This window comes from Stenella coeruleoalba, assembly GCF_951394435.1.
Source record: "Stenella coeruleoalba genome assembly, chromosome: 1".
In the NCBI taxonomy this organism is placed as follows: domain Eukaryota; kingdom Metazoa; phylum Chordata; class Mammalia; order Artiodactyla; family Delphinidae; genus Stenella; species Stenella coeruleoalba.
The window spans coordinates 144,036,406-144,056,282 of NC_137169.1; the positions used below are offsets into that span (position 1 = coordinate 144,036,406).

The following is a 19,877-nucleotide window of genomic DNA, read 5'->3' on the forward strand; positions in this document are numbered from 1 at the left end:
AGTAAGGGTTTGTACAGTGCTTTAGATTTGGAAAGTGGTTTACAGGGAGTACATCAACATATCACACCAAAAATACTTCCTAATCAAGACTGTTCTAAGGTCAAGTCAGGTCTGAAGCCTGAAGCAAGTTCCCACTGATAATGAATTTCCTAAGCAACTAAAATGGATATAATAAATCAATGAAATTTAATTTTTGTGATATCTTTTATTCTCTCACACACAAGGTAAAAATGACAAGGGCCACTCCTTTTCTTTTACTCAAAATGTGGCACTGATGATTATTTTGATCAGAGGGATAGCTTTAGATACCCAGCTCACAAGGGACTTAATAAATATTTGCTGAATGAATAACCGTGACGATTTTATGAGGTTCTAAAAAAACCCACTGAAAATGACTGAGAACTGTTGGGAGAAAAGCTGCTTCCCATGTGATCTTACAAGTTGATGACACAAACAGCTTTACAAAGAACCTAGTGAAGAGTGGAGGTGACCCCTTCTGGTCCCTATTTCCAATTAGAAAGCACAAACTTAGCTCTTAGCAGAGTAGTGGTAAGGGCTATTACCCATTTTGATAGCACAAAAAATCTGGATAGAATTTTTGTATGTTTTACTTGTGACTTCCTATTTCCTGTTCTTCTGACGTACTCAGAAGAAAACAGCTGAAGACACAGTTCAAGATACCCAAAAACATAAACAAAGAACTGTATTAGCTAAAATATTATAAAACATTATTTATGCTGATCCAGTAATAAACACTGTATGTTTCTTACTTACCCCATTAAAGTCTGTCTGAGATATTTTGCCAAATATTTCCAAGCAGTTATATTTTTAGTGCATCCAGCAAAATCTAAGACTCCAAATAATACCTCCAACCCCAGTTTATGGTGTTCTTCGTTTTCTGCAATGGTCACAACAGTTAGAGTTTACAGAAAGCACTGAAGAGCACAAAGCTAAAAGATTATATTCCACTGATAAAGTATCACTGAATCATAAGCCTTCTAAGTTAACAGTTTAAAACAATTCATTATGATCATACTCTCCTGTGATGAATCTGAAGAATTTGATAATTTAGTCCACATTAATGAAGGCAGGGTGGTGAGTCTGACCTCTATATGGGTTTATACTACTGAGAACATTACTTAAGGTACCGGCCCTATTTGGGCATTTTATATATGTTCTCTTCTATTACAAGAAGAACTGAGGTAGTCCCAGTACCTACTGGACTTAGCAAGCAGATTTCCTATGAAGAATTATGTTCTTTTCTATACTGAGGTAAATCCCAGTAAAGATTAAGATGAGCTGAATCATATAAATTGAAGCCGTTTTTCTTTTGCAACCATTGCCTAAATTCTATAGCAGAGGTTAGCACACTTTTTCTGTAAAGGGCCAGACACATTTAAGTTTTGCAAGCCTTACAGGCTGTCATAACTACTCAACACTACTGTCATAGGGCAAAAGCAGCCATAGACTGCTTTTATATTTTTGTATATAAATAAATGGACATGGCTGTGCTCCAAAAGAACTTGATTTATGGAAACAGGCAAGAGGGAACTTCCCTGGTGGTGCAGTGATTAAGAATTCGCCTGCCAATGCAGGGGACACAGGTGCTACCCCTGTTCCAGGAAGATCACACATGCCACGGAGCAACTAAACCTGTGCACCACAACTACTGAGCCTGCGCTCTAGAGCCTGTGCACCACAACTACTGAAGCCCGTGCACCTAGAGCCCATGCTCCGCAACAAGAGAAGCCACCACAATGAGAAGCCCACGCACTGCAACCAAGAGTAGTCCCTACTTGCCATAACTAGAGAAGGCCCGGGTGCAGCAACGAAGACCCAATGCAGAAAGAAAGAAAGAAAAGAAAGGAAGGAAGCAAGGAAGAAAGATAGAAATATTAAAAAAAAAAAAAACAGGCAAGAGGTGGTTCTGGCCCATAGCCACAGTCTGCTGAGCCCCAGTCTACAGCTTGTCTGCACAAAGAGATTTAAAACAAACTACTTACCTGATTTTCTCAGTAATCTATGGAATTCTAACATCAGTTTATGAGATGGTACAATCTGATACAAAATCTGGAAGAAAAGATAATTTTGTAATTTTTACACATTCGAAAGGCGTTTCTCTAATTTCAGCTTACTTTCAAATAAAGTTCTTACTATCTAATATGCCCTTGGTAAAGGAATCAAGGATTTAAAAGATACTTTGCTTTTTTTTTTTCTTGCGGTACGCGGGCCTCTCACTGTTGTGGCCTCTCCCGTTGCGGAGCACAGGCTCCGGACGCGCAGGCTCAGCGGCCATGGCTCACGGGCCCAGCCGCTACACGGCATGTGAGATCTTCCCTGACCGGGGCACGCACCCGTGTCCCCTGCATTGGCAGGCGGACTCTCAACCACTGCGCCACCAGGGAAGCCCAAAAGATACTTTGCTTTTATCCAGTTCAATTATGGTATAGAAAGGTGTTCTACGTAAAGCTATTTTAAAAAAAAAAATCCCTCCTAATAACAAGATAGTTGGTTGGGAGGGTGGGGGGATGTGGATAGATGGAGACATTTTATTTTCTCTATACTTATACTGTTTACCACACTTAAAAACTTAATTTCTTTTCAGTAGCCAGGACTGAGGAAAAAAATAAAAAGAGAATCAATATCACATAGGAAAAATATTTAATATTTATTGATCACAAAAGGTCACAGAATATACAAAACAAAACCCAAAAAAGGCAAGGCTAGTTATTTTGGAAGATTGTGTTCAGGAACACAGTACATTAAGAGTATTCAAGTCAATATTTTTACAATCTTTTTACACAATAGGGACAAGTTAAAGGTTTTTCTTTCTAAAAATAGGATGGACAATTTTTATGAATATGCAAAAAATAGGATTGAAAGTATATTTCTCACTTAAACACATTTAATATTAGAGATGAATTTATTCTGTCTGCTGCTGAGGTAATTTAACCTTACACTGAAATAATTTCCCACAAAATGAAAAGTAAATTTGTTAATTTCTCTTAATAGTTTTTAAATTAGAGATCAAACAACATGATCAATATACCAATATCAGAGAGTATTATTAAAACTCAGTTTTTACAAAATCACATTTTCTTTTTTGATTTAGGGAATTTTGTATATGGTTCAATTCACTTAGATTTTTAAAAAATATTTTATTGAAATATAACATATGTACTAGAAAGGTACACAAATCATGACTGTGCCATTCAATAAACTTTCACAAGTTATACACACTCACATAATCAGCACCCAGATCAAAAGATAGAACACTATCAGAACTCTGGAAGTCTTTCATCAGTTTTGTAAAATTCTTAGCCATTGACTCATTATTGTCTTTGCCTGTTTGTTTGCCTTTGAATCGCATTCTCTCTCCTTTCCCTGGGCTCCAATTACAAGTAGTTCAGACCTTTCACCAAGTCCTTTGTACACTCTTTTCTTTACTTTTTATCCTTTTTGCTCTTCCTTCTTTAGCCTGATTTTCTACACAGTTCATTAATTCTCTCTTCTGCTATGTTCAATCTATTTAAACCCATTTATTGAGTTAATTTCAAATACTGTATTTTTCAAAAGGAAAACCAGAATTTCTCTAAATCTATCTTGTCTTGAAGATAAGTGTTGAATACAGTTATTTTCTATTCCATTTTTTTAAAGTCTTTTCAGAACACCATTAATGAATGACAACCTGAGTGAAGTTCAGCATCTTGCTTTTGTTGTAACTGTCCTTAGTATTTTCTTGCACAAATGGGTAAAGAGAAATCTTGAAGAGTAAAATTAAAATAGCAACTTTAAAAGTATATTACGCAGTTTGCAAGTAAGACTGTGGTACTGATATTAAGATAGACATATAAATCAATGGAACAGAATTCAGTGTCCAGAAATAAACCATATATATCCATGATCAATTGATTTTGACAATGGTGCCAAGACAATTCAATGGGAGTAAGAAAATTCCTTTCAACAAACAGTGCTGGGACAACTGGATATCCACATGGCAAAAGAATGAAACTAGACCGCTACATCACACCACATACAAATATTAACTCAAAATGGATCAAAGACCTAAAGGTAAAAACTAAAATTATAAAACTGTGAAGAAAACCTAGGTGTAAATATGTGTTACCTTAGATTAGGCAATAGTTTCGTAGATATGACACAACTAAAGCACAAGCAACCAAAGGAAGAACAGTAAATTGGACTTTATCAAAATGAATCATTTTTGTGCTTCAAAGAACACTATTAAGGGAACTCCCTGGTGGTCCAGTGGTTAGGACTCGGCACTTTCACTGCCGAGGGCCTGGGTTCAATCCCTCGTGGGGGAACTAAAATCCCACAAGCCGCACCACTCAGCCAAAAAAAACCCATTATGAAGAAAGATAAAGATAACCCACAAAAAGGGAGAAAACAGAAAATAGTTGCAGATCATATACCTGATAAGGGTCTAGTACCCAGAAGGGTCTAGTACCCAGTTCTTTATATATATAAAGAACTCTTACATGTCAACAACAAAAAGGTAAGCAACCCAATTAAACAATGGGCAAAGGAATATTTCTCCAAAGAACATAAACGAATCGCCCATTAGCACATGAAAAGTTGGTCAACATCATTAGTCATTAGGGAAATGCAAATCAAAACCACAATAAGATACTACTTCCCATCTACTAGGATGGCCATAATAATAATACAGTAACAAATATGAGCAAGGATGTGGAGTAATTAGAACCCTCATACATTGCTGGGGAGAACGTAAAGTTGTGCAGCTCCTTGGCAAAACAGCTTGGCAATTCCTCACAAAGTGAAACATAAAGTTAGCATATTCTGGTGATTCAGCTTCAAGGTATGTATACCCAAGAGAATTGAAAACGTATGTCCCACAAAAAGTTTTACACAAAAGTTAACAGAAGTATTATTCATAATAGCTGAAAAGTAAAAACAACCCAAATGTCTATCAATTGGTTAATGGATAAACAAATGTTGTATATTCATACAGTGGAATAATATTGAGACATAAAAAGGAATGAAGTACTGACACATGCTACAACATGGATGAACTTAAAAATATGCTAAGTGAAAGAAACCATTCACAAAAGGCCACATATTGTATGATTCCATTTATATGAAATGTCCAGAATAGACAAATCTATAGAGACAGAAAACAGATTAGTGGTTACCTAGGGTTTGGGTGGAGAGGGTAGGTGTGGGCTAATGGGCACAGTATTTCTTTGGGGGGGTCATTAAATGTTCTGTAATAGATTATGATAATGGTTGCACAACACTGTACATATACTAAAAAAATTGGATTGTGCATTTAAAACAGTGAATTTTATGTTATGTAAATTCTATCTCAAAAAAGCTGTTAAGAAAATGTAAAGTGCCTTGAATCAAGAATAAACCAGATTTTCTTTAAAAAACATTTTTTTAAGTATTATGCAGTAAAACAAAGCCTGTTGAAAACTTTATAAAATGTACAGTTTCCACATCTGAAGGTTTGATAATGTCAATTTTGATGACTATACAAGTACAGATTAGAGCTAATTGGCTTTTTAAAAGGAAGACTGGTAGAAAAGGATTTTTCTCAGTCATTTGTATAGGCTGAAAAGGACCTTTCTTTTTCCTCTAAAATATGATTAGAAACTGACCATGAAATATATAAAGAACTCCTAAATTCAATAACAAAAAACTGAAACACCTAGTTCAAAAAAGGGATGTAAACAGACATTTCTCCAAAGAAGGTACACAAATAACCACTAAGCACATGAAAAGATGCTCAACGTCACTACCCTCAGGAAAATGCAAATCAAAATAAAAATGAGATACCGCTTCGTACACCTCAGGAGATCTATTATCAACTTCTTAAAAAAGAAAAGTAACGAAGTGTTGGTGAGGATGTGGAGAAATTTAAACCCTCATGCACTGCTGGTGGGAATGTAAAATGGTACAGCTGCTATGGAGACAGCTTGATGGTTCCTCAAAAGGTTAAACAAAGAAGTATCATATGATCCAGCAATTCCACTCCTAGGTATATACTTAAAATAACTGAAAGCAGGGACTCAGACACATACTGTACACCAATGCTCATAGTGGAGTCATCCACAAGAGCCAAAAACTGAAAACAACCCAAATGTCTACCAAGAGATGAATGGATAAATAAAATGTGGAATATATTTGTATAATATATATATATATAATAGAATATTATTCAGGCTTAAAAAGGAAGGAAATTCTGATACATGTTATAACATGGATGAATCTTGAAAACATTATGAAATAAGCAAGACATAAAAGGACAAATACTGTATGATTCCACTTAGATGAGGTTCCTAGAACAAGCAAATTTATAAAGAGACAGAAAGTAGAATAGAGGTTGCTGTATGCCTGAAACTAACACAGTATTGTAAATCGATTATACTTCAATATATTTTTTAAAAAAAGTAGAATAGAGGTTACTAGGGGTTGGGGGAGCCTATTGTTTAATGGATACAGAGTTTCTGTTTGTGATGATGAAAAAGTTCAGGAAGTAGACAGTGGTGATGGTTGCACAAAATTGTGCATGTACTTAATGGTAATGCCATTAAAATGTGCACTTGAGGGACTTCCCTGGTGGTTCAGTGGTTCAGACTTCAAGCTTCCAATGCAGGGGGCACAGGTTCAATTCCTGATCAGGGAACTAAGATCCCAGATGCCAAATAGCGCGGCCAAAAAAAAAGAAAAAATGTGCACTTGAAAATGGTTAAAATGGTAAATTTCATATTACATATATTTTACCACAATAAAAAAAAATTTTAAGGAATACCATATACAGTAACAATCCCAAACTTGAAAGACTTAGGGGTAAATTTAACAAAATATATACACTAAAAACTACAAAACATTTCAGAGAGAAATAAAATACCTAAATTAATGGAGAGACATACCATGTTCACAGTTTGGAAATCTCAGTATTACTAAGATGTCTATTCTCTCAAAATTGATCTACAGATTCAAAATCCCAACAAGATATTTTTTGTAGCAACTGACAAACTGATTTTAAAATGTACATGAAAAGTCAAAAGACCTAGAGAAGCTAAAAGTAATTTTGAAAAAGGACAAATTTGTATGACTTCCATGACATGATTCCAAGACTCGCTGTAAAGCTACCATAGTCAGGATGTGTGGTATTGGTATACGAATGGAAATACACATCACTAGAACACAATAGAGTCTATATGCATGGTCAATTGATTTTCAACCAAGTTACCAATGTAATTCAACAGGTAAAGGATAGTCTTTTCAACGACCCTTACCTCACACTACACAAAAAAATTAGCTCAAAACCTGTCCCAGACCTAAACATAAAACTGTAACACTTCTCGAAAAAAAAACACAGAAGAGAATCTTCATTATCTTGGAGTAGGCAAAGATTTCTTAGACAAAAAATACTAACTGTAAATGAAAAATGAGTAACTTGTACTTAATCAAAATTAGAAATTTCTGCTCTTTGAAAGATACTGCAAAAAAAACAAAAAGGCAAGCCACAGACTGGGAGAACATATTTACCATCCATATACCTGACAAAGGACTTGTACCCAGATTATATAAAAAAAACTTCCAAATCAATAAGACAAATAAGAGAAACTGAACTTTCATACTTTGATGGTGGGAATGTCAACGGTATAGTCTCCTCAGAAAACAGTTGGGCAGTTTCTTAAGTTAAACATATACCTTCCAGCAATTCCACTCTTAGGTAACTACCAAAGAAAAATGAAAATATATGTGCACACAAAAACTTGTACATGAATGTTCACAGTGGTATTCATAATAGCCAAAGAGTGAAAATAACCCAAATGTCCATCAAGAAGTGAATGTATAAAAATGGAATAATACTCAGCAGTAATAAGGAACAAATTACTGATACAATAATATGGATAAATCTCAAAAACATTCTACTGAGCAAGAAAATCCAGACCTAAAGAAAAAAAAAAAAGAGTACATACTGTCAGATTTCATTTATATGAAATTCTAGAAGAGATAAAACTAATCTATAGTGACAGAAAACAGATCAGTGACTGCCTGGGGCCAAGAGTACATGGGCGGCTTGGCTGCAAAGGGAAATGAGGGACTTTCTAGGGTGATGGAAATGTTCAATATCTTAATTATTATGGTGTTACATGGATGCATATATTTGTAAAAATGCATCCCAGTGTACATTTAAAATATCTGTTTTATTGTATGTAAGTTAAATTTCAATAAAGATGATTTCCTAAAAAAAAGCAATGCAGAACTTTCCAACCAGGGTGACAAAACAGTTTCTGAAATATTGATCCTCTCCCCTCCGTCTCACTTGGGCAGAAGATGGGGGAATGGTAGTGATGGGGGGTCTGCCGGGAGGCTGCAGCCTCCTGTCTTTACCTCAGTGTGCCATACATACACTGTCATTTTCTCTGGATGTTACAACATGAAAGTTGGGAAGCAGTGACCTAAGAATGTCTTAAAGTAGATCCCCAACCCTGTTCAAACACTGACATAAAAATTCTCTACCTTAAGCACACTTATCAGTTTCTCTCTTGGTGCCTTCTCTCTCTTTAAAAAGTTGTATAAGTAGATATGAGCATTTGGATTTGATGGGAACTTTTCATCATAGGCGTAATTGGTAAGCACCTCTCGGGCTCCATCTTGATCCCCATAGAATTCCAGCATCTATATAAAATAAGTCATGATATCTTAGCTAAATTCTGTAAGATAGCTATATGAAATATCATGTACAACTTAACTTTATTGATGAGCACAAAAAAAGTCATACAACTGAAAAACAGCATTTACTATATAGGGAACAATAGTGATGCCAGTTTTTGCTTCCAACAGCATATGTTACAACCTCCATAGAACACAGAAGATCATAAAAAAGGCCTACATGGTTTCCCATTTTTCCCTTATCATATTTCGTTACTGAAAAATGCAGCAACTTCAACATAAGAAGTGTTCCTATGAGAAATAAAGTCTTCAAAGTAGGGCACATTAGGACCAAAAAAAGACCATACGATGCAACTAACCTCAGTGCCCTACGTAACTTTAGCCACAAAAGGAGTGCATAAGGAATTATAATTCCTTTCCTTTCATTCCTTCCCGTCCTGACACAGGAATTTCCAGATTCACTAGCATATGGTTTCAGAGATTATCTTCGGACAGCATAATTATCACTTTAGCACTAATGAAACTTTCAAAAAGCAAGGGACTTCAGCATCCATGGATACTGAGGGACTACTGTATTTGGCCATGACACATTATCCAATGGTGAAAATAAACACAGTAACGTTTACAGTATATTGGTAAAATAAACAAAACTTATTCAGACCAAAAAGAAGCATAATATTCTTTTAATTTTTAAACAATTTTTTCCATTAGTTCCTTTCTGATCAATAAAGATTAAGCTTATAACAAAATGAAACTAATAAAACCTTATGAAAAGTTTACTTACCTCTACATAACTCTTCACAAAAGGGTCCCAAACTCCAGGAATCTGAATCAATGCACAAAGGTTTATAGATGTCTTCCAGCTGTGGTTGAGCATATTCTGGGACGCTGTGTTGTAAGCATAATCATCCTCATCTGTCCAAAGACAAAAGATTTTTTAAAGTATTCAGTACTGAGGACTTCTGCAGAATCAGTACTCAGTAACCTACCCACAAGAAAAGCTCAGACCCTGATGGCTTCACTAGTGAATTCTAACAATCACTTCAAGTATAGTACTAATTCATCACAAACTCTCCCCCTAAAAAAGGACAGAGAGAAAACACTTCGCAACTGATCTATGAGATCAGAATCACCCTGATACCAAAACCAGACAAAGACAACACAGGAAAATTACAGACCAATATCTCTTATAAGTATAGATGCAAAAATTCTCAACAAGATACTAGCAAACTGAATCTAGCAACACATAAAGTGGGATCTATTCCAGGAATGCAAGGTTGTTTAACATCTGAAATCAATTAATACAATATTCCAAATCAACAGAATAATGACAAAAACCTCATAACCATCTCAATTGTTGCAGAAAAAGCATTTGGCAAAATTCAATAACCTTTCATGATAGACACACTGAACATCTAGGAAAAGAAGGAAGTTCTTCAATCTGATAAAGGGCATCTTATGAAAAACCCACAACTAATATCAGAATTGATGGTGAATGACTGCATGCAAGAGAGAATGTCCTCTCTTGCAACTTCTATTCAACATTATAATGGAGGTTCTAGGCAGGGCAATTCAACAAGAAAACAATACAAGCAATGTCCAGATTGGAAAGGAAGAAGTAAAACTATCTCTACTTGCAGATGACATGATCTTGTACATGGAAAATCCTAAGAATACATTAAAAACTTATTATAACTAATAAATGAGTTGAAAGTTGCATAATATAAAATCAACACACAATAGTCAATTGTATATCTATACACCTGCAATGAACAATCCAAAAATGAAATTAGGAAAATAATGTCATTTACAATAGCATCAAAAACGATAAACTACTTAGGTATGAATTTTACAAAAGAGACATAAAATTATAGTCTGAAAAGTAGTATTGTTCAAGGAAATTAAAGAAGACCTAAATAAATGGAAAAGACATCCTGTGTTCATGGGTTGGAAGATTTATTAAATTGATCTATAGCTTTAATGCAATTCTTATCAAAGTCCCAGCTGGCTTGTTTGCATAAATGACAAGCTGATCCTATAATCCATATGGAAATGCAAGGGACCAGGAATAGCCAAAACAATCTTTAAAAAGAAGAACAAATTTGGAGGATTCACACTGTGACCTCAAAAGTTACTATAAAGCTACAGTAATTAAGACTGTGATATGGGCATAAGTATGGATATATATAGATCAATGGAAGAAAATTTAGAGTCCACAAATAAAACTTCATATATGGGCAACTGATTTTTTGATAAGGGTACCAAGACAATTCAGTGGGAAAATAATAGCCTTTTCAATAAATATGCTGGAACAACTGAATACCCACATGCAAGATAAAGTTGAACCCCTATTTACCTCACGTGATATAAAAAAATTAACTCAAAATGAATTAGAAAACAACTGTAAAACTATATAACTCTCAGAAGAAAACATGTCTAAATCTTCGTGACCTTGGAGTAGGCAAAGGCTTCTTGGATGCGACAACAAAAGCACAAGCAACAAAAAACAAACAACTTCATCAAAATTAAAACCTTTTGTGACTCAAAAAACACCTAAGAAAGTAAAAAAGATAACCCACAGAATAGAAAAAAAAACACTTCCAAATCCTACACCTATCTGAAAAGGGACTTGTACCTAGAATGTATAAAGAACTCTTACAACTCAATAATAATAAGTAATTCAATTAAAATAGGAGAAAAGGATCTGAATGCAAATTTCTCCAAAGAAGATATACAAATGGCCCACAAGCACATGAAAAGATGCTCAACATTATTAGCCTCTAGGGAAATGCAGATCAAAACCACAAGATACTACTTCACACCCAGCAGGACAGCTATATCAAAGACAGATAATGGCAAGTGTTGGGAAGGACATGGAGAAATTAGTACCCTCCTCATACACTGTTGGTAGGAATGGAAAATGGCACAGCTGCTTTGGAAAGAAAACAGTCCAGAGGTCCCTCAAAAGTTCACAGCAACGTTATTCAAAATAGCCAAAAAGCGGAGAAAAACCCAAATGTCCATCACCCGATAATGGATACATAAATGTGGTATATCTATACAATGGAATATTAATAAATAAAATAAATAAAAAGGAATGAAGTGCCATTACATGCTACAATGTGGGTGAACCTTTAAAAACATAAGGCTAAGTGAAAGAAGTCAGTAACAAAGAAGTCAGTCCTACATATTTTAGGACTCCATTGTATGAACTGTCCAGAATAGATAGATCTCTAGAGACAGAAAGTAGTTTAGTGGTTGCCTAGGACAGGAGGAACTGGGAAGAGTCGAGAGTTACTGCTAATGGCTACAGCGTTTCTTTCTGGGATGATAAAAGTGTTCTAAAATTGATTGTGGTAATGGATGCACAACTATGAATATTCCACAAACCACTGAATTTATACTTTAAGTGGGTGAATCATATTAAGAATCAGATCTCAATTCTTAATAAAGCTGTTGTTCTTAAAAAAACATGATTACCACACCCAATAAATTGGGTGACATGAAAACTCTGACAATAACAAATAATGAGGAGAAGACAGACAAAAGAAAGCCCAAATCAGACTACTAGTGGAATATAAATTGGTAACCACTTTGGAAAGAGTTCAGTCTATTATACAGTAAAGCTGAAGGTACACATACTCTGTGACAATTCTACTCCTAGAAATACACACATATGTGTATCACTACACATGCCCAAGAATTTCAAAGCAGCATTAATTATAATAGCCCCAAACTATTAACAACCTAAATGGCCATCAATATATAGAAGGAATAAATAAACTGCATGAATATCATACAATGTATGGTTTTACAACAATAAAAACGAACAAACTAGAGCTAATTCAACTATATGAACACATGTTAAATGCTGAACAAAATATGCAAGGCCCCAAAAGAATATATACAGTGTGAATCGAAATATGACACTGAGATATAGGCAAAACTAAATTACAGATACATACTTGAGTGGTAAAAGTATTTAAAGAAAACAAGAGAGTAATTACCCTTAAAGTCAGGACAGTCTTCTTGAGACACTGGGAGGAGGTGTGATTAGGCACACATGGGGAACTTTTAGGGGGTCAGCAATGTTGTGATCCTTAATCTGGGTGTAGTTACATGGATGTTTGCTTTATAATTATCCATGCTACCAGACATTTGTTTTACACACTGTTTCAGGATATATTTCACCATCTTAAAGGTTTAAAAAGAGAATCAGTCTTTCGAAAGCAACAGCTGATAGAAGCACAAAACACTTTTTGGTACCAGTGCCACTTTTTGGCCAAAAAAGTAGCCCCCACCCCCAAACAGGGATTGGTATTCTCTTCCCAGTGGGTCAATTGAATAAATATCAATATGAGCCTGGAAATGAAGTGGTAACAGGAAAGTAGGTATGAAATGATATTCAAAAAAGTGGTTAAGATCCCTGAGTAAGTACAAGTTAGGTATGGATTTACCATGGAAGGGGATTCCCAGCCACCAAGTGCATCAAAGCCAATGAGCACAGGCCACAGCAGCAAGGAAAAATCCCAAACCAGCTCTGAGCATACATTCACATGTTCCATTCTTATGAGTTGGTTATACAGAACTAGTCCTAACTTTTTTTTCTCATTAAACAGACACATGAGGTTAAAGACCATCTAAAGAGCGCCATATATTATCCCATCTTTATCTCTTGTTGCTACAGAAGAGTGTCAGCTGCAGAAGGTACTGAATTATCTATCCATGGGAGTGATGGTGTAAATGCCACATTCCAACTGCTTTAATCATCATATATTTGCTTGAGTTCTACTTAAAGTGTAAGAAGAAAAGTAAATACTGACTTTAAAACTTACCTAAATCAGTATCAGCAAGCCTTTACGGCAGGCATTATGGCAAGGTTAGCAAAAGAAACAGAGGACAGATATATGACCTCAAAAGACTGATGAGTCTAGACAGGGAGATACAACAAAAAACACACATGAAAAATCTTAGAATGACTAAAAAGCAAGAGGTGAAGAGTCAAATGATATAGGCTGAACATGCAGCTGATATGTTAGACTTAAGGTAAAAGAAGGCGGGGTCTAATGAGTCTTGAAGGGCAGATGGCATTCTAGAGGAGGAGAATGCACAAAGGCCTCACAATATTATCATGATGAAGACAGCATTTCAGAAGTGTCTTGGGGGAGATCAAAGATGGGAAACAGGGGCTTCCCTGGTGGTGCAGTGGTTGAGAGTCCACCTGCCAATGCAGGGGACATGGGTTCATGCCCCGGTCCGGGAAGGTCCCACATGCCGCGGAGCGGCTGGTCCCGTGAGCCATGGCCGCTGAGCCTGCACATCTGGAGCCTGTGCTCCGCAACGGGAGAGGCCACAACAGTGAGAGGCCCGCGTACCGCAAAAAAATAAAAAAAAAAAAAGATGGGAAACAGGAAGGGAATTTTGAGATTAGTGAGCCCACATGCCCAGAGACCAAGGAAATACTATCACATAAGGACAGTAAGGAAACACTGCTTAACACAAATGACGTGATAAATGTCAGAACTGAGACTTGGGTGGAGGATGTGAAAATAGAAAGGAAGGGGTCATTCCTAGAGGAGTTATGGAGAAAAACTATACAAGGGAAAAAAAGTACAGAGAATGATCACACAGCTCCAAAGAACAGAAATTTAGGGACAGGAGAGGATGATATCACCACGGAAAGTCAGTTTGAGAAGAACACATAGTCAATTTTTGGGGTGGTCAGTAAATCAAGAAAACTGTCTGTTCTGACCTTTATACAGAAGTGAAACAACATTATCTTGCCCTACTCTTTAAACGTATTTTCTTAAGAAACAACATTATGAAACAAACTAAACTCCACTGTAAACAGAGGAAATAATGCTTCTTATATGCAATAATGCCTGCTGAAGAAAATTTGTAACCTATCGTAGAAATCATGTTTAAGAAAGCAGTGAATCTAAAATGGTCATGAACTCAATCTATATATCACCTAATTGATGTCTGAAAAGTTTTTTTAAATATCAGAAATTTTATAAAGGATGATCAAGAATTTTACATCCACAGAAATGTCTGTTCTCTGTACTATCTGGATAAAGCCAAGCTTGGAAGTAGGGGAATTAGATTACTCCTCCAGACCCCTTCTGTCCCTCTGAGTCAGTCTTACTACTTATTACTCATATTCACTCACCAAGCTGAGACAATTCCATCTTCTTTTTAGACCAAATATAATACTGCAAAAGCCCTTTATAGGCCTGAATAAGGTTGATTAACACTTCCTGAGAAGACGACTTTTCACCGTATCGCCATGTCTCTGCCTGGCTGAGATTTCTGTTCGCATCCTCAAGCATACCATGATGCAGAAGGTATAATGCATGTTGTAAGGAGATCTGCAATAATAAGAAAAAGCCCACCGTCATATAGGTCATTAGATAACCCTTAGTCAAAAAGCTCAGTAAATATATGATACATTCAGGCTAAGACCTTGGTAGGACACAAATGTTGGAGCAATATTGTCCTCATTATCAAAAATTTCAATCTAACAGAAAGACAAATGAAAAATTATCATTATGTAAATGAGAACTAAATTATATAAACTTACAAACAGAAGGCAGTGTGAAAAGAACAGGGACGTTGAAGACAGAGTCCAGGCTCAAATGCTACTTTAAAGCTACATAAACCTGAGTAAGTTACTCTCACCCTTTGTGAGTCTCCTCTTTTATATGGAACAATTATTATTAACCTTTTTGAAGGGCATTAAGGGGATTAAGTGAGATGATATATTTGTATACCACCTAATACCTAGTTTACCCCATAGCAGACAATAAATTATTTTATACATGTTCTATAAACTCAGAGAAAACATCTTAATAAGGGGTGTTGAAGAATGGCACTGGTTCAAATGGAAAGTGTATGCCTGATACAGGAGAAGCAATAAGAATAATTCCACACAGAAGGGAGGGGCAATATAGGTGTGGTAATCTTAATAAGAGGTACAAACTAATATGTGTAAGATAAGCTACAAGGATACATTGTACAACACAGGGAATATAGCCAATATTTTACAATAACTGTAAATGGAGTATAAGCTTTAAAAATTGTAAATCACTATACTGTACACCTGTAACTTACACAGTATTATATAGCAACTATACTTCAATTAAAAAAAAAGAATAATTACACAAAGAACGAGTAATACAAATAGGGAGGACATTAAGGAGGAGAATAATGGGAAGTACAGTTAATCATCTGAACAGAGTCAGAGTTCAAACCTTCATCTTAAACTACTGTAATAATTTCTCAACTGGTGTCTCTAATCCTGCCCCCGCTAATCCATCTTCCATGTGACCGCCAAGGAAATCTCATTAGTCATTTGTGTAAAATCCTTCAACAGTTCCCATTGCCTATAGAATAAAAATCTAAGCTCCTTAGAAATGGCACACAGAGTTCAGCTTCCCCTGGCTTCTACCCACATGATTTTTAGAGTAACTAAAGCATTAGACACAGAGCTATTAAACTCTTTATTATCTCCTGCCATGCTAGACTACTCTTTCCCGCAGTATGCACTGTGAATACCCACTAGCTTTATCAGACTCATCTCAAGCCTCACTTCTTTCTTTTCCGACTCCCCTATTCATTCAATCCCAGCCCTTTCCAAAATTCCAGAGAGCCGACCATTTTCCACTTTGTCTTCTCCCTGTACAGTACACTTCTACTATGGCACCCATAACCATTTATTCCATTTACATGCCTGTCTCCCCCTACTGCAAGAACCACGGCTAGCACATTGTCTGGAAAACAGCAGCAGGTGTTTTTAAAATTGTTAACAGCAAAACATGTTTTATTGCCTATCCTAACTACCACCCTCAGACTCCAGAGTATGAAATAAGGCTCCTCTCAGGTTTCTTTACTTCAACTGAATAGATTCCATGAGCTTAAAAGGATCTAGCCAATAATTTACTTAAAACTCTACCTTCCCTCCCCAATCAAATGGCTATCCAGTTTCTCCCTGAAAGAAGAAAATGGGAGCACACAACACCAAGGCAGACTATTCCCTTTTTCCAATTGTTCACTTACAAAATTCTTCCTAAAGTAGAACCATATGCTGCCTCCATTTAGTTTCTACTTGTAATGTATGTGGTCTACCAGAAAATAAGATCATAAGGGAGAACATGGCACATAAAAGAAGCAAAAAACTTTTCCTAAATTAATAAAATCTGAAAAGAATCCTAAACTAGGTAAAATCATTTTTCAAAATTAGAGAGCAGTGGGAATATAAAATGCTACAGCCACTATGGGAAACACTTTGGTGAGTCCTAAAAAAGTTAAACATAGAATTATATGTTCATACATACTTTATATATATATATATATAATATATGTATTTGTATATATGACAAAAAATACGATCCAGCAGTTCTAGTCCTAGGTATATATCCAAAGGAATTGAAAGCAGGAACTCAAACAGATACTTGCACACCAATGTTCACTGCAGTGTTATTCACAATAGCCAAAAGGTGGAAACAACCAAACAAGAGATGAAAGGATAAACAAAATTTCACAGATACATACAATAGAATATTATATTGTATTAAGCCACAGAAAAGGATAAAGTCTGATACATGCCAACACATGGATAAATCTTGAAAACATTACGCTAAGCAAAACAGCAGAACATAAAAGGACATATATTATACAATTCCACTTATATGAAATACCTAGAATAGGCAAATGCATAGACACAGAAAACAGATCGGAGGTTACCAGGGCCTGGGAGGAGGAGGGAATGAGGAGTTATTGCTTAATGGGTACAGAGTTTCTATTTGGGGTGATGCAAAAGTTTTGGAAATACTAGTGAGGGTTACACAACAATGTGAATGTAATTAATGCCACTGAATTACACACTTAAAAATGGCTAGAATACCACATTTTATGTTATACATATTTTACAGCAATATAAAAATATTTGGAAAATAGGAAAAGTAAAAACAAAAAAACCAGAGGGTAAATATTTTAGGCTTTGCAGGCCATATGGTCTCTATCACAACTCTGCCATTGTCCTACTAAAAGCAGCTACTGACAATATGGAGATGAATGGGTGTGGCAATGTTCCAATAAAACTTTGTTTGGAGACACTGAAAAAAATTAAAAAGCAAAGCATTTAAAAATTTTATTGAGAAAGTGCTTTTAGTCTCATATATACCAGAGAGAGGGAGATGTCATAACATTTTGGAGTGTGTCAATTCTTTTGGATAAGGCTTTTATTAAAGGAGAAAGTTCCACCTAAACATTAGAAACATTGAAACATTTTCACACATGGATCAGAAGAGTCAATATTGTGAAAATGTCCTTACTACCTAAAGCAATCTGTAGATTCAATGCAATCCCTATCAAAATACCAATGGCATTTTTTACAAAAATAGAAAAAAATAATCCTACAATTTGTATGGAACCACAAAAGACCCTGAATAGCCAAAACAACCTTGAGAAAGAACAAAGCTACAGGTATCACATTTCCTGATTTCAATCTATATTACCAAGCTACAGTAATCAAAACAGGATGGTACTGGCATAAAAACAGACACATCAGACAAGTGGAACAGAACTGGGAGTCCAGAAATAAACCCATCCATGTATCGTCACCTAATATTTGACAAGGAAGCCAAGAATACTCAAAGGGCAAAGGACAGTCTCTTCAATGAATGTTGTTGGGAAAACTAGATATTTACATGCAAAAGAATGAAACTGGACCCCTAACTTACACCACTCACAAAAATTAACTCAAAATGGATTAAGGACTTAAAGGTAAGATCTGAAACTATAAAACTCTTAGAAGAAAATAGAGAAAAAAATTCCTTGATATTGGTCTTGGCAATGATTTTTTAGGGTGTGACACAAAAAGTACAAGCAATAAAAGCAAGAATAAACAAGTGGGACTACATCAAACTAAAAAGCTTCTGCACAGCAAAGGAAACCATCAACAAAATGAAAATGCAGCCTACTGAATAGGAGAGAATATTTGCAAATCAAGTATCTGATAAGGGGTTAATACCCAAAATATATAAAGAATTCATACAACTCAATAGCAAACACAACAAAAAACACATTACAATTAAAAATGGGCAGAGGACTTGAATAGCCATTTTTCCAAAGAAGATACACAAATGGCCAACAAGCACATGAAAAGGTGCTCAACATCACTGTCAGGGAAATACAAATCAAAACTACAATGAGACATCACCTCACACCTGTCAGAATGGCTAGCATCAAAAAGACAAGAGATAACAAGTGTTGGTGAGGATGTGGATAAACAGGAACCTTTGTATACTGCTGGTGTACATTCTCTTCAGGATGTAAAGTGTCCAGCCACTATGCAGAATGGTATGGAGGTTCCTCAAACAAATTAAAAATAGATCTACCATATGAGTCAGCAATCCACTTCTGCATATATATCCAAAGGTGAAATCACTATCTCGACAAGATATCTGCACTCCCATGTTCACTGCAGCACTATTCACAAAAGCCCAGACATGGAAGCACTGATGGAGCACTGATGGAAGAATGGATAAGGAAAATGTTACACACACACACACACACACACGCACACACACATGATGGAATATTATTCAGCCACACAAAAGAATATTGCCATTTGTGACTACATGGATGGGCTCTGAGGGCATTATGCTTAGTGAAATAAGTCAGACAGAAAATTGTAATATTGTATGATCTCATTTTTATGTGGAATCTACAAACATCCGACCCATAGAAAGAGAGTAAAATGCTGGCCACAGGCTGAGGGGTGGAGAAATGGAGAAATGTTGGTCAAAGGACACAAACTTTCAATCATAAGATGAGTAAGTTTGAGGCTCTAATGTACAGCATGGTGACTATAGCACTGTTAACTTGAAAACTGCTATGAGGATAGAGCTTTAACATTCTCACCATAACAACAACAACAAAATGGTAGTTATGTGAGGGGATGGAGGCATTAACTAACCTCATTATGGTAAACATTTGGCAATATATCCATGCATCAAATCATCACATTTTACACCTTAAACTTACATGATATATGTCAATTATATCTCAACAAAGCTGGAAACAATTTTTTTCTCAAGTATTCAAATTCCCAATTTGTTTAGCTGTTTCCCTTTTCCAAAAGCGTCAATTCTCAGAGATCTCAACTGACTTAAGTAAACATATTAGAATTTGGCCCATCATCA

General features: G+C 35.7%; 1 protein-coding gene across 7 annotated transcripts in view; it reads right to left on the bottom strand.

Moving 5' to 3' along the window:
* The window catches only part of TAF1A (TATA-box binding protein associated factor, RNA polymerase I subunit A), a 36,822-nt gene that overhangs the window by 6,573 nt on the left and 10,372 nt on the right, over window positions 1-19,877 (bottom strand). For all 7 annotated transcript variants that reach the window (XM_079929509.1, XM_079929504.1, XM_079929505.1 and 4 more), the window contains 5 exons: window positions 14,843-15,041; window positions 9,458-9,588; window positions 8,521-8,679; window positions 2,004-2,070; window positions 775-898 (listed from right to left, as the gene is read on the bottom strand). In XM_079929509.1, coding sequence (XP_079785635.1) covers window positions 775-898; window positions 2,004-2,070; window positions 8,521-8,679; window positions 9,458-9,588; window positions 14,843-15,041 — 680 coding nt within the window. The remainder of the gene's footprint in view (window positions 1-774; window positions 899-2,003; window positions 2,071-8,520; window positions 8,680-9,457; window positions 9,589-14,842; window positions 15,042-19,877) is intronic.